Below are 14,770 nucleotides of genomic sequence, written 5' to 3' on the forward strand. Positions count from 1 at the left end.
ATAGGAGGGCTCTGGACCCCTGCTCCCTGCACCCCTATACAACTCAACAATATGAAATCAGAACTCTCTGGTAAATGGGTATAAGAGATAATACGAGAGCTCCCACCAACAGCTTCTAGAGACTAACGACAGAACAGAATTGAGGCTAGAGTCTAAGCTGCCCCTTTTCAGAAGCTTAGATGCCAGCCAGCATGGTAGTCAGGAGGGTTTCTAGTTGTGGTATAATTAAAACACACACACACACACACACACACACACACACACACATTTTTTCCTTCTTTGCTTCCACACTGCGCAGAAGGACTCCTAAAGCCCTGGGAAGCCCAGATGGGAACATCTTTGTCATTCATTAGAAGCTCCTTGGGGACAGTGTGGTGAGTGGGGAGATGTGCGAAAGGGGAGGGGGCAGTGAGGGAGTTGGGGGAGGAGCTTCTGCTAACCTCAGGATGGGGCCTGGTTCCCAAGGCATCATCCATGTGATTAGAAGGGTGACACTTCCAGCCTTTCTGGGAAGAGGAGGGTAGAGTCCTAGAAATGTCTGGTCACCAATGGCCAATAATTTAATAATCATGGGTATTGGGGGAGGGATAAGGACAGAGGGAGTGTGCCCAGAGATGATATTTCTGACCCTTAGAGTGAAGCCTGACAATGCTGTGAGGGGCTTTGTCAGTCCCTGACCACCTGAGGTGCTGGGGATCAAATGGGGGAGGGCTGTGGTTCAACAACATTTAAAGCAAGCCCTGTACCTCTTGGCCCCATGATCCTATTTAGTGGAACCTTCATGAAAATGCTAAAATGAGAAGTCTGGGAGCACCTCTATGGTGGAGCACAGAGGTGATGCTAAGAGGGGCTGTGCCCTCAAAAGTCAGGCAAACTCCATCCTCCTCAAGGCCCAACCAGAAGCGTCATCCTGAGTTGCATCTTTCATAATAAAACTATTCTTGCAAATCAAGCGTCTTCTTGAAATCTGTAAGTGGTTTTGGCAAATCTCAAATCTGAGGAGGGGATTCACAGGAACTCAGTGGATAGAAGGTTGGTCAGAGTCCCAGTGACCAGGGTGACTGGGTCTGAGGTGGGGCCACCTTATGGGACTGAACCCTTTAACTCAGGACTTGACACTAACTCTAGGTAGGTTATCTGGAGTGGAATGACAAGAGACACTGTTGGAGGTAGAAAACTCCTGAGACTACATTTCCCAGCTTGGCCTGTAAGTGGTTCAATGTGGGCTTCTTTCTTCTTGACCCCTCTGGAGGGCAACAGTGACTCAGTCCGGGCTGCCAGTGGGAGTGTGAACATCAGCTGAGATGACAACGTGGGGTGAGGGTTTGGGCTATTATGTGTCATACTGACTCCCTTGCCATGAGGCTACACCAAACTGAGCTGTATCTGACAGTCAGGTGCCACCCTCCTAACTGCGAAGCTCAGAGAGAGACCATGATACCTGAAAACTAGTGTATGGTTTTGTGATGTCACCTCTGGAATGTTCGGAGTGTTTGGGTGACCAGCCTCAGCACAGAACCTACACCTGGCACCTTACACTGGTATGTTTTTTTTTTTAATTTGAGACAGAAGTTGTATTTTTATGAAATGAAGGATGCATTGGTATCTGCTTCAAAGATGTTTTGGAAAGCTTTTCCACCAATTATCTTACACCTATTTTAATTTTTGTTCAGAGACTGACAAAGCATCTTATCGGATATCATTTGCATATTTTTCAGACTCAGATTTTTATGATGTATGTAATTGACAAGAGGGGTTAAGTAAAAAGTTCTCTGTTTTTTGGATGAGCAAGAGATTCTGAGAATGAGCTGGGCAGCAGAAACCTTGTTTTCTCTTTTCCACAGTACACAAAGTCAAATTTTACAAGCAAGAGAGACACCAGATCTGAAAACCTAGAAATTCCAATCAATGTGATTCTACCTCAGGTAGGGATAATCATAGAGAAGTGCGAACAATGAATTTTAGCCAGAATATCTCCAACCCAGCTTTCAACTCTAGCCTGGACATGGGTCTTGGTTTCTAGTTGAGGGTCAGCTGTCAGCCAGCTGTGTACCTTTGGGGAGGGCACTTTGGGCTCCTTGTCTCTGAATCAGAGGTGGATTATGAACATCCTGCCCCAACACGTGAAGTCTTGATGACACTCCAAAATAAGTGAATTTTCTCCAAATTAAATATTTTCGTTCTTGCTGTGTTACGCAAGCAGTCTGGATTTTGTGACCAGTGGGTTGGGGGTGAGATGGGGAGGGAGAGAACTGAAGCTGATACCAGTGATAGAATCTATGAATAAAACATCCAGTGCAGGGCTGGAGAGAGAGAGTACAGAGAGTAAGGTGATTCTCTTGTACAAGGCTGACCTAGGTTTCCATCCCTATTACCACATACAGTTCCCTGAGCACTTCTAGTTGTCACTAAGCACAGCACTAGGAGTAAGTCCTGAGAACAGTTGGGTATAGCTTGTTTCCCCCATCAAAAAAAAAAGCAAGTTAACAGATCAAGGAGTACTGGGTCATATTTAGGAGCAACAAGAGAATGAAAATACATACCAAAGGTAGAGCATAAGGGTGGGTAGGCAGAAGGGATTCAGAATGGAGACCCATCAATGACTAAAGCTGTTTAGAAAAATTGTTCTAGGGACCACACCTGACAATGTATTGAGGACTATATGGTGCCAGGAATCCAACCTAGGGCTTCACACATGTAAGCATTCATCACTCATCACAAGCTATACCCAGCCAGTGCTCCAATGATGTCTTAACAGGCATGAGATTCTTGGTTCTCCTATTACATAGCCGTTTCCTTGGTGGGGCCCTCCTGATTGGATTGTTTCTATTGCTGCTATGTCATAAAAGGTTGGGGGCAGCCTTGCTTCTCCAGAGTCACCTAAGGCCTTGATGGAAGACCATGGCAATGCAATCAGAGGGCCTGAAATGTAGGGTGGAGGAATCTATTGCAGAGGTAACTATATCTAAAAATCTCTCCAGAGGTATCTAGGTAGGGTTGATTATCAGAATGATCAGCCTATAAATAAAGAAACATCTCTATATACTATATAATCAGGGGAGGGCCATGAATGAAGAAGAATCTTAAGAATTAAGAAGAGCAATATTAGAACGAAAATCATTATCATCCTTTTGATAGGAGAACTAGTTTTCACAATCTAGGCAAGCGTGTTTAGCAGCAGGGAAATGAAAAGGACCAAAGGCCATGGAGTATTTATTATCCATAGAATTATAATGAAGATGTGGGAAGGTTTTTAGTAAGTTGAGTTTTCTTCTGGGTCATCTACATATCACACTGCAGGACTTCCCAGGGAGTGCTGGAGGACATTGAGGACATGGAATGAATGGATACTTGTCCCTTAGGCAAATATGCCCACATAGGCAGAAGAGTTGGACTGGTGGCCCCTGCTGTGGTGCCACAAGTCACAGCTTCAGAATCCCACCAGGTTGCTCTGAGCTGCTATTCGAAGAGGGACTGAAGTTCTCTAATTTTGGATGATCAGAACCATGCTATCACCAGGCCCTCTCAAGGGACAGAGGTGGGGTGCTTGCTGGATCTCAGCCAGTGAAATGGTGCATGACTAGTGGGGGACATTTGATTTGATTAACAAAGGGAGGAAAAAATAATGACTGAACCCTGATTGGATCATGTATTGCACTGGGCCTGCACAAGTGTAGGGTGGATACAGAGGCACAGGGTTGAGAATAGGGAATCCCAGAACCACTACCCTGCTGGTAAAGGCAGGGCTGGAGTTCAGGCATGTACTCAGTTAACTGCCGACCATCTCTGCTGTACTACCTAGTGGGCCAAGGGCAGATTTTAGCTCTCCATTTCTTTTACTTTTTAGCAGAGAGTGCTCCGCGTCCTCTTCCTCCTCCTTCTCCTCCTCCCTTCTTCCTCCTCTCCCTTTCCTTCTCTCCTTCTCCTCCTCCTCCTCCTCCTCCTCCTCCTCTTCTTCCTTTTCCTCCCTTTCCTACTCCTTTTCCTCCACCTCCTCCTTTTAGGGTCTCCTCCTTTTCCCTCATCCTAACTGCTCAGCCCTGAGCTCCCTGCAAGTATCAGCCACATACTGCATCATTCTGGGATGGAGTCCACCTGACTTAGAAGGAATTGCTGCGGCAGCTCCTGTGTCTCAAGAAAATGCCTCTGGCCTCCTGGCTCCCAATATTGCTTGGGCACTTCTCAATGACAGGCACATGTCTCCAGTCCACTAACTATTTATTATCACCCTGAGGTCTTTTTAGTTCTTATTGATTTCCAGTTTTTCCGTCCTCCATTAAATATTTGTGCTCTCTGATCTATTTCCCTCCAGTGCATTGAATTGCAAACCATCAATGTTGTATCCTGCCCAATCTCGCTGGCCTCCTTGTCTCTTTCTTATGTACGGATTTGGTTCTCCTAGGCATTCACATTTCCCCTGTGAGTTATCTGAGAATCTCATGAAGGTGTTGTTTCTTGTTTAATCATTAATGAAGGAAGAATATAAGAATAAATTTGGTAAGCACCCCCCAGTGCCCTCTGTTCTTTTTCTCTCCATTGCCCTTTTGTGATTTTGTGTGGGCTTGTTCTTTAAAGGCTACAGAACTTGTAACTATATAGTATACCTGTCTATTTTAGTAAACGTTAGAAGAAGAGATTTGGGAAGATTGTGTTAACTAGCTAAAACTACCACACATGGTGGCAACTTCATCTTCTTAGCTGTTAACATAAGTTTACCAAAATCTATCCATGACTAACTATTGCCCTTTTACCTGTTAGAATTCATTAAACAAATATTGATTTTTATCTTGATAATGGGGAACTGAGCTAATCTGAAAATATGGTGAGATTCTTGTAATCTTGCCTTGAATAATAGTGGCATGTCTAGTTCTGTTTTCAGGTTCTCTGTTTCACAACATACACCTGAAAAACATCTTATTCTGCCAGCTATTATATGATCATAACCCTAAGTAGTTTTGGCAGAATCAGTGTTCATAAAACTTGGCCATGCAGTTTGAACTCTACCAGGAACAGTTGGGACATTGCTCCTGGTTTGCAGTAGCTGTATTTCCCATAGTGAAGAGTTCAGTGCACGCCAGTTAAATCTAACTGGCCACTGTCCCAGACCCTTTAGATTGGGGGCCACTTACCCTAGAAAATCCGTTTCTTAAGACCAGAGACTTCAATCCCGAGAACCCCCACTAGCATAAGTAAAAGTCTCTAGTCTTCCTTTGCCCTTTGCCTCATCTGTTCCATGGACCACTCCTGCTTTATATTTCTTTCTTCATAACAGGGCCAATGGTGATCTCACAAAGGCACAGAGCTTTTGTTTTTCAGGAGAATAACATTTAAAAATGAGATATCAAGGAACGGTGAGACTTGATGCTATGGAAAAATTTTCATCCACAGGTAGGATTCAGGCATCTTTAAGAGAGACATCTATTCCCAGGACTCTTCCTGGGTCCCCGGAATCAACATTTACACTAACGTCTTAGATCACAACTGTGAGCACATCTTTCCTAAGGGCACAGTCTCTTGGTTGTGTTCCTTTAATGTCTGATAGGAAGATATGATGTACTCCATGGTCCAATGCATGCTTTCTTATTTCTCATTTTTCCATAAAGAATCCAACCTTTCCCTCATCATCCTACTTATATCCATTGTGAATATATTTTCCATAGATTATGAAGAGCTAATTCTTTGCTTCATTGGAAACATGGGCCCAGGTTGCTCTGGGGACTGACTCATACTGTATAGGTTCTATCACTCAGGCTTAGGGATCTTCTCAGATCTCATATCAGGGCTTAAGCATTTTAAAGGTGATTTTAGTTTTGTTTAAAAAGTCAATTTTGTGATGCAACTGGCCAAGAAAACCTGCTAAAAAGAACCTGGCCTCAAACATCAGCTAAGGAGACCTAAGATTTGTATCTTGAGTTCTTGTTTAGCTCTGATGATCTTTGGAAAGTCCTTTGTAAAAAAAACTGCATTCAGCATCTGCTAAGACTTTAGGTCATGGACATTTAGACCTTAGGAGCAGAACTGGTTATGTGTTGGATTTTATGGTCCCTTGTTTATCACCTTCTTGAACTTTTATAATAAACCCAGGAAGTCGATAGAGTTATTATGTTGAGGTGATTTTACAGGGCACATTCAGAGAAGATGAAGGAGCATGCAAAGATGGCACTTTTGAACCCAAAGTTACCGAGAACTTGCAACCTCCACTCATTGTGTTTCCATTCAGGGCGATGGAAGGGACCCCAGAATGCTTGGGAGCAGGGGCATCTGCCTCTTGGAGCTCCAGAGTTGGACTTTGGTGTAATTTATGTGGGAAAACACCCAATGTTAAAGGCTTCATATCATGCAGTAATGCTTCTGTGGTTTTAAAATCTTAGCTGAAGTGAGGATATATTTATTAAATATTAAAAGTTAAGTAGTAGATAAATTGCTAAATAGTAAGGCAAATAAAAGAACTACTTTTTTATATCCGAAGTGGTAGATTATTATCAGCAGTTTTATGTAGTTCAGTCTCATATCTCTCACTTTTCAGTGCCTTTTGACTCACAAGTTCGTTGGCAAAGACTTAAGCCTGTATGTGAAATGTGAATTCTGTTGTATTGTATTCCACTCTACTTGAAACATGCTGTTTACAGTCCCTGGGAATAAAGAAAAAGTGGGCAGGGGGACAGATTGTTGTACTGAGAAAATTGCAATTTATTTTCTAGGAGAAGATAGGATAGGAAGTAAGAGAACTATCACAAGATAATGACATTAACACAAGCAAAATAAAATACCCAGCATTATGAAGTGCTAGAGTTTGGAGTCAAATGACCTGACTTTAAACCCTACCCTCTGCCCTCTTGCCAGCTATGGAGTATAGATAGAACCATTTAAATAATTTTTATGGGAAGATATATGGAAATCAATTAAAATATTACCACATTATAGTCATTCAGAAGTGTTGCTTCCTTTTCCTTGTTCTATACAATTTTCCTCTAATGATATGCTAAGTGACTTTTCATTTGAACCTGTAGTAACCACTACTGCATGGCTGGAGCTCTCTGAAACAAAAATCCCACATCTTTATCTTTTTAATTTTTTTTATTTCTATCACAAAACCTGTTTGTTTTTTTTTCTTTCTTTTCTTTTTTTTTTTTCTTCCCCACACGCAGCTGTGCTCAGGGTTTACTTCTGGCTCTGCACTTAGGAATCACTCCTGGCTGCCTCAGGGTACAGGATAGGGTGCTGAAGCTCAAACCCAGGTCAGCCACATAAAAGGAAATCACTACCTACTATACTATGTCTAGGGCCCCTGCTTTTGTGATGTGAGGAAAGAGAGGCTTGGTGACAGGGATTGAATCTAGGGTCTCACAAATGCAAGGTGATTATTCTACCACTGAGCTATCCTCTAGCACCACAATAGACTCTGAAATAAATAGGACAGATGTTGATTAGTTTGTGTCAGTTTTTACAAGGACCGTGCACTGCAACCACAGAGAATGACTGTAGAATAGTGCATTACTCAACCCATATGGATGGATAAGTTAGCCCTGCATCATGTTTGCACCCACTCTTCTACATGAGGTACAAAAAATTAAGAAGAGACATTATGGGGCTGGAGCAATAATAGTACAGTCGTATGGCATTTGCCTTGCATGTGGCTGACCTGGGTTTGACAACCCCCCCCCCCCCCCAATTTCCTTATGGTTCTCCATGTACCATCAGGAGTAATTGCTGAGTAGAAAGCCAGGAGTAACCCCTGAGCATTGCCAGTGTGACTTCAAAAGAAAAAATATATATAAAGAAAAGACACTATATAAGCCCATGCCCTCAGACTCTACAGTGTCAGGTTTTATTCCTCCTGCTTTGATACCTGCTGTCCTCTGACCTCCCATTATGAAGAAATAATTAATGCTATTTATTGATTTATCAAGTGAACTGGAAGTTCCTTGAGATTGTGACATATGTGTGTGATAGAAGAACTGGTGCAAGAATGTTCAGGTGTGCCTAGATCGGGGGAGTCTTTGTGAGCTGGGAAAGAGCTTTATTTGTGAAAAAATATAGTGGCTCCCGAGGGAATGGGAAAGAAGGTGGGAGGTTTGGGTAGAGGGGGATCAGCTGAAATAGTGAAAATGATACTTGGTAGTTGTGTGATGTATAAGCATATATGCAGGTATAAGGTTTTACTCTTCAAACATAGTATAGTAAACTAATGGCAAATCAATACAAATATATACTTGGGGGGCACACCTGGAGGTGCTTAGGGTTTATTCCTGGCTCTGTGCAGAGGGATCACTTTGGGCAGAACTCAGAACCATATGCGGTGCTGGGATTGAACCTGGTTAACCATTTGTAAAATAAATGCCTCTCTAACACACACACACACACACACACACACACACACACACACACATACATCACTGTCACTGTCCTCCCGTTGTTCATCGATTTGCTTGAGCGGGCCCAGTAACGTCTCCATTGGAGACTTTGTTGTTACTGTGTTTGGCATATCGAATACATCACAGGTAGCTTGCCAGGCTCTGCCGTGCGAACGAGATACTCTCGGTAGCTTGCCGGGCTCTCTGAGAGGGGTGGAGGAATCGAACTCGGGTCGACCATGTTGGCTGCGTGCAAGGCAAACGCCCTACCGCTGTGCTATCATTCCAGCCCATACACACACACACACACACACACACACACACACACACAGTGGGGCTTGAACGATGTACAGCAGGTAGTACATTTGCCTTGCATGCAGCTGACCCTGAGTTCAACCGTCGGCTTCCCATATGGTCTCCTAAGTACTTCCAGGAAAAAATCCTGAGTGCAGAGCCAGGAGTAACCCCTGAACATCACTGTGTGTGACCAGCAAAAAAGAAAAAACCAACCAAACATATATATGTATATATATGCATATATATACTTTATTAAAAGAAAGAGCTATTCATTGAGGACTAAGTTCAATTTTTTCTCATTGGAATTGAAGAAATAGCATGGAAGAGAATTTGTTTTGACTCAATGTTTTCTTAAAGTTTAACATGACCCTTGATATTTCTGAAATCCCTGTGAATATAGTAAAGGTAAAGGTAAAGGCCCTCCCGTTGATCATCGATTTGCTCGAGCGGGCCCAGTAACGTCTCCATTGGAGACTTTGTTGTTACTGTGTCTGGCATATCGAATACGTCACGGGGAGCTTGCCAGGCTCTGCCGTGTGGGTGAGATACTCTGGTAGCTTGCCGGGCTCTCCAAGAGGGGCGGAGGAATCGAACTCAGGTCGGCCATGTTGGCTGCGTGCAAGGCAAACGCCCTACCGCTGTGCTATCGCTCTAGCCCAAAACAGTCACAATCCATATAAATATAGACATGCCCAGACCAGAGAGATAGTATAAGGGTTAAGCAGAGCCTGGCAAGCTCCCCGTGACGTATTCGATATGCCAAACACAGTAACAACAAAGTCTCACAATGGAGCTGTTACTGGGCCTGCTTGAGAAAATCCATGAACAATGGGAGGACAGTGACAGTGACAGTTACCCTTTTTGACAAAGGTGGGGGGTGAGCACTTTTCAATGAGTTTAAAGCAAGTGGACTGGTAAAATGGGTAGGATGTTGAGATGATTATCTTCTGGTAACTGATCTTCTAGGTTATTTAGTTGTCATTATTTGGGCAGAGTCTCAGTCATCCAGGCTATTAGGCACCCCCAGTCTATTCCTGTGACCTTACATAACAAGAATTCATTTTCTCAGGGTCATATCTCTATGGATTCCCATTTTATCCTTATTTCTGGATTTGTGACTTAGTGAATAAACTGGTAGAAGTTATTTAACTTCACTTTTTCCCGTCTGTAAAGAGGGAATAATGTGAACACTTTATTAAGATGTTCAGTTTGAAGATGAAAGAATTTGGTAGGTAAAATGTTCAAGGTCCACAACAACATTAGGGCTTAATAGTTTTGTCCTTATTTCCTTCCTTTCTCAAGTACACTTAATAAAAGCCATATTTTACAGGGTAAAATTTTCTAAATGCCATGAACAGAAGGCCTGTAGTTATTCAGTGCACAGCCAAAGAGAACCTTCCAAGAAGATTCTTCTCTCCTTAGTGATCTTGACCAACTATGCCAGAAATCTGGGTTCAAGGGACTTTAATCTTGCAAGGAAATGGTCTGAACTATACACGTAAAGTTCATTCATACTGATCACTGATTCAGCCACAAAAGCCAAAGCACCTGAGAAATATGAAAACCATGGAGACTAGATTTATTAAAAGTAAATAAGGTTCTGATTACGGAATGCCCTCACACTCTTTCTATCCAGAAGATTAAGCACATCTTTACAAAGTTAATGACATGAGCTTATTGCAAAGTTAATGGCATAGAACTGTGCTTCTATTTATTTAGCTCTTTGAGCGTTAAAGAATTCTAACCAACTTTATATACTGTGAAAATTATATATCTCTCTATACACATCCATGCAATGCAGGTAACCTGACCCATTTTTTATCTTCTCTAGCCGTAAAATTGTGAAATAACATGAAACTAATTGCTATTTGGAGAGCATTGTGATATACTTGGATGGATGAGTATTTAGAAGCAGTTATCATGATCTTATTTTTTATTGGAATTAATTGCTACAATTGTCGCCTCATCTCTGGGGTACCGTCCCACCTGTTCACCACTTTTGGAACAAATCTCTGAATTCCCTCATTAGTGAAGAATTCAACAGATCCACTTCTCTTGATAACATCATTATCTCATTCACTCTTTACAACAGGATAGTTAAAGAAGCAGGGTACCTGTTAGGATTTCCATTTTGTAGGCAGGCTCACTTGACTACCAGTGTTGGGAGCTTCCTTTAGTGCTGTGGCCTGACTCCCTTCATTTGACAAAATTTTGGACTGTGATCTTACTTTCTGACATTTTGAAAAATTTGTGTCTCATAGAAGGTGGGCAAGGTCCCAGTTTAACTCCCGTTTCCAGGCCCCCTCCCCATAGACATACATACAAACACACACCTTACCACCCTACCAGCAGTGACAGAACAGAGAATAGAACCCATGATTCTTGGAATCTTCTGTAATCCTTTGACCCAGTGGTCATGAACCCTAGTGTAACCTTCACCTGGATAACTGCACATTCTCCCTGACTTGGAGCAGTCCTGTGGTCACTGAGGGAACTGGTTAGAATTGCAGATGCCTAGTCCATCTGCCAGACTAAATGTCTGTTAAGAAAATGACTCAACAAAGTGCATATAAGTCTCATTCAGATGATTCTTTTGTTTTCTCACACTTGAACATCTGAGAATTGCCAACTCATTTGTTTTAAGCACTGTGGATTGATCCTTAATGCGCTGGCCTGGAGACCGCTGGCCACCATCACAAATTCTTCTTTATGAATATTTTAGCATTCTTTGCCATTTTCATGACCAACATTGAACTCTCCTTCTTAGTGATGTCTGTGATGTGGCCCTTCCTTTCCCAAATGATCAGCCAGGTGATACTCTGAGCTGGTAACTGTTAGTAAGTGTTTGACTCTAAATTCAATGCCTCTTTAACCTCAATAATTTATAGATAGTAGCTTCTCATTATTTGCAGATGCCACATTTGTGAATTTTTTTGCTCACTAAAATTTGTAAGCCTAAAATCAATACTTGTGGCCTTTCTGTGGTGATCTACTCAATGAAAACTTTGAGTTGCACAATGCCGTCATATATTTCTAGAGGAGGAGACTTCTTATTTCAGCCCTCATACTGTAAGATGGAGTCCTTTTTACAATTTACTTAGTAGATGCCGTGCTTTCCACACTTTCTGATATTTTGCATGTTTAAACCCTTAAGCTTAGAACATAAGTCTGTCTAGTGTTATTAAGTCCAATAAAACAGTTACAAGCCTTAGGGAAAACACATGATTAATAAGTTTTGTTTAGATACGAGTTATAGTACCACCAATCAAAAGTTTCATGTGAATGGATCAACAGTACCTATTAAAGAAGTTGTCTTCCATCAGAAGACCACACAACACAAGGCTGGGTGGTTTGATGAAAGCGTGACCAGAGATTGGCAGGAACCTCACCCTGTTTTACTCCTAGGCTCAATGGCTCAGGATTCACTAAGTCAGTGCTCACTGGGGCTTTCTATAACAGTACTAATGTGAACAATGAGGATCAACTCTACTCGTGAGGACAGCAAGTGGCCAAGTGCAGATAAGAAGGGTGGCCAGGCAGGCGATGAGACTGGGCTTATTGTGGGCAATCCTGGACCCTTATCTGCACAGGTCTTGGCTGTGTCCCAGCGACTTTGCTAACTCTGGGCTTCCCGTTCTTTCCTGCAGAGGGGCACAGCCGAGCCTTTCCTGAGGCTCCACAACTTGTACCCCACCCCACGCTGCTCCAGGCAGGCTGCCCTGCCCAGGCTGAGCCGCCGGGTGGTCAGTCAGCATTCCTACCCGCTGAACCGCTTCTCTTCCGCGCCCTTGGACCCCATGGAACGACCCACCTCCCAGGCCGACCTGGAGCTGGATTACAACCCTCCCCGGGTGCAGCTCAGCGATGAGATGTTCGTCTTCCAGGACGGCCGCTGGGTGAACGAGAGCTGTCGCCTGCAGTCCCCTTACTTCTCTCCGACCTCCTCCTTCCACCACAAGCTGCACCACAAGAGGCTGGCCAAGGAGATGATGCTGCAGGAGGAGAACAAGGCCCTGCGCGAGGAGAACAAGGCCCTGCGCGAGGAGAACAAGACCCTCCGCAAGGAGAACAAAATCCTGCAGGTGTTCTGGGAGGAGCACAAGGTCAGCACGCTGAGCCGGGAGGGGAGCCGGGCGTCCTCTCCGCGGCTGCACAAGGACAGCACCGCCATGGAGGTGGTGAAGAAGGACAACGTGGTGATGCAGGCGCACCGCAGCAAGGAGAACAGCACCCTGGAGCTGCTCCGGGAGGAGAACCGCGCGCTGCAGCAGCTGCTGGAGCAGAGGAAGGCCTACTGGGTGCAGACTGAGGAGAAGCTGGCGCCCGCCGAGGAGCACAAGGAGTTCTCCAGCCACGAGGATTCGCACTGCCCTAGCTTGCCGGACCAGGGCCCCAGCCACGCTTCCCCGTTTGAGGAGCCCAAGGGACCCTCGAACCCGCAGGAGGACAACAAGACCCTCTACGCCCTGCGGGAGATGGTCAACAACCTGTCGGGGTCGGCGGCAGAAGAGGACGGGAAGAAGGGCCAGAGCACGCAGGACAGCAGCCAATCCTTGCAGCTGCTCCGAGAGATGAACCAGGCGCTGCAGGCGCTGCGGGAGGAGAACCAGAACCTGCAGATTCTCCGCGAGGAGAACCGGCTGCTGCAGGAGGAGAACCGGGCCCTGCACGTGCTGCGTGAGGAGCACCGGCTCTTCCAGGAGGAGAACAAGGCGCTGTGGGAGAACAACAAGCTGAAGCTGCAGCAGAAGCTGGTCATCGACACGGTGACCGAGGTCACCGCCCGCATGGAGATGCTCATCGAGGAGCTCTATGCTTTCATGCCGGCCAAGAACAAGGACCCCAAGAAACCCAGCAGGGTCTGAGACCTCCAAGCACCAGGCTTGGGGGGCCCCCCGAAACACCCGGCCGAAGAAAGTCCTGGGCCTGTCTCGCCTCCATCCACCAGTTTATGCCCAGAGAAGAGCAGAATTCTAATTTAGGTCTTCCTAAATTCGAGTAGTAATAAAGACACGAGGAGGCTGGGGCCCCATGCACAGCGCCTACTCTGATTTCTTGCTTTCTTGCAGGGGGTACGGTGCGGTGTGGTGGGGTGGGGAGGGTGGTCACATCTGGCTGTGTTCGGGGCTTGCTCCTGGCTCTGTTGTCTGGGTCCATGCCTGGTGGTGGAGGGTGGTTTGGTTCCTCAGGCATTGCTTGGGATCTAATAGGGGAGGCTGCATGCAAGGCAAGTGCCTTAACACTCTCTCTCTCTCTCTCTCTCTCTCTCTCTCTCTCTCTCTCACACTTTCTGTCTCTCTCTGGTTCTGCTTTCCTTTTCTCTTCTTTCTAAGCACCTGCAGGTCACAGCAAAAGGGAGCAGAAAGAACAGAGTTCCTTTCCATCCCCTGCTCCCCCTTCTCACAGCTTCCCCCACCACAACATTCCCCACAGGAGCTTCACATTTGTTGGCAATTCAGGACTCTACCTTGATACGGCCTTATCACTCAAAGACTCTGGGTCACTCTTGTTGCTGCACATCGCATAGTCCACAGTTTAGACAAATGGCTCAGGACATGCATCCACCATTAATATTCTCTGGAGTATTTTCACTGCTCTAGAAATCCTTTGTGCTTCTCACTTCATCCTGCCCACCCCAAACCCTGGCAATCACATTAATTTTTTTAGATTAAGAAATTATTTTAATGTAGAAAAAAGTCACAACTTTTGATATGATTCTAGAACTAAAATTGATTAGAGGTTTAATTTTTTTTGGAAAATGTCTCCATAGTTTTGCTTTTCCCAGAGTGACATCTTGTTGGAATCTGATAGCCAGGGGGTCTTCTTTCTCTTGGCAGACCTTGCAATACCCTCCCTGTCTTTTCATGGATTCAGCTAACTAGCACTAAATGATTCATTGTCTGGATGTGCGGGTTTACCAATGTCCCAACAAGGTACATCTTGGCTCCTTCCAAGATCTAGCAATTCTGAACCTGGACTGTTTTCCTCTCTCCCTCTTCTCCCTGGTGTCTCCCTTGCCCCAATTTTATGATTGTTTGTTTTCATTTTTCCTTCCCTTTTTTGCAGGGGATCAAGTGAGTCTTAAGCAGTGCCTAGAAGTCTATGGTTCCACCACCCAT

At 44.6% G+C, this 14,770-nt stretch overlaps 2 protein-coding genes across 3 annotated transcripts in view; both read left to right on the forward strand.

Moving 5' to 3' along the window:
- Nucleotides 1-14,770, forward strand: part of SLC25A30 (solute carrier family 25 member 30) — a 292,859-nt gene that overhangs the window by 212,842 nt on the left and 65,247 nt on the right. The window lies entirely within an intron of this gene.
- CBY2 (chibby family member 2) lies at nt 1,467-13,516 on the forward strand. Of its 2 annotated transcripts, XM_056108755.1 has the most exons (3): nt 1,467-1,541; nt 1,845-1,925; nt 12,299-13,516. In XM_056108755.1, exons 1-3 carry the CDS (start codon nt 1,467-1,469, stop codon nt 13,514-13,516), a joined length of 1,374 nt encoding a protein of 457 aa, XP_055964730.1. The 2 variants fall into 2 exon arrangements, with proteins under 2 accessions (XP_055964730.1, XP_055964740.1); XM_056108765.1 differs by lacking the exons at nt 1,467-1,541; nt 1,845-1,925 and adding an exon at nt 2,908-2,955.

Source organism: Sorex fumeus, unplaced genomic scaffold (genome assembly GCF_029834395.1).
Source record: "Sorex fumeus unplaced genomic scaffold, SorFum_2.1 ptg000008l, whole genome shotgun sequence".
Lineage (NCBI taxonomy): Eukaryota > Metazoa > Chordata > Mammalia > Eulipotyphla > Soricidae > Sorex > Sorex fumeus.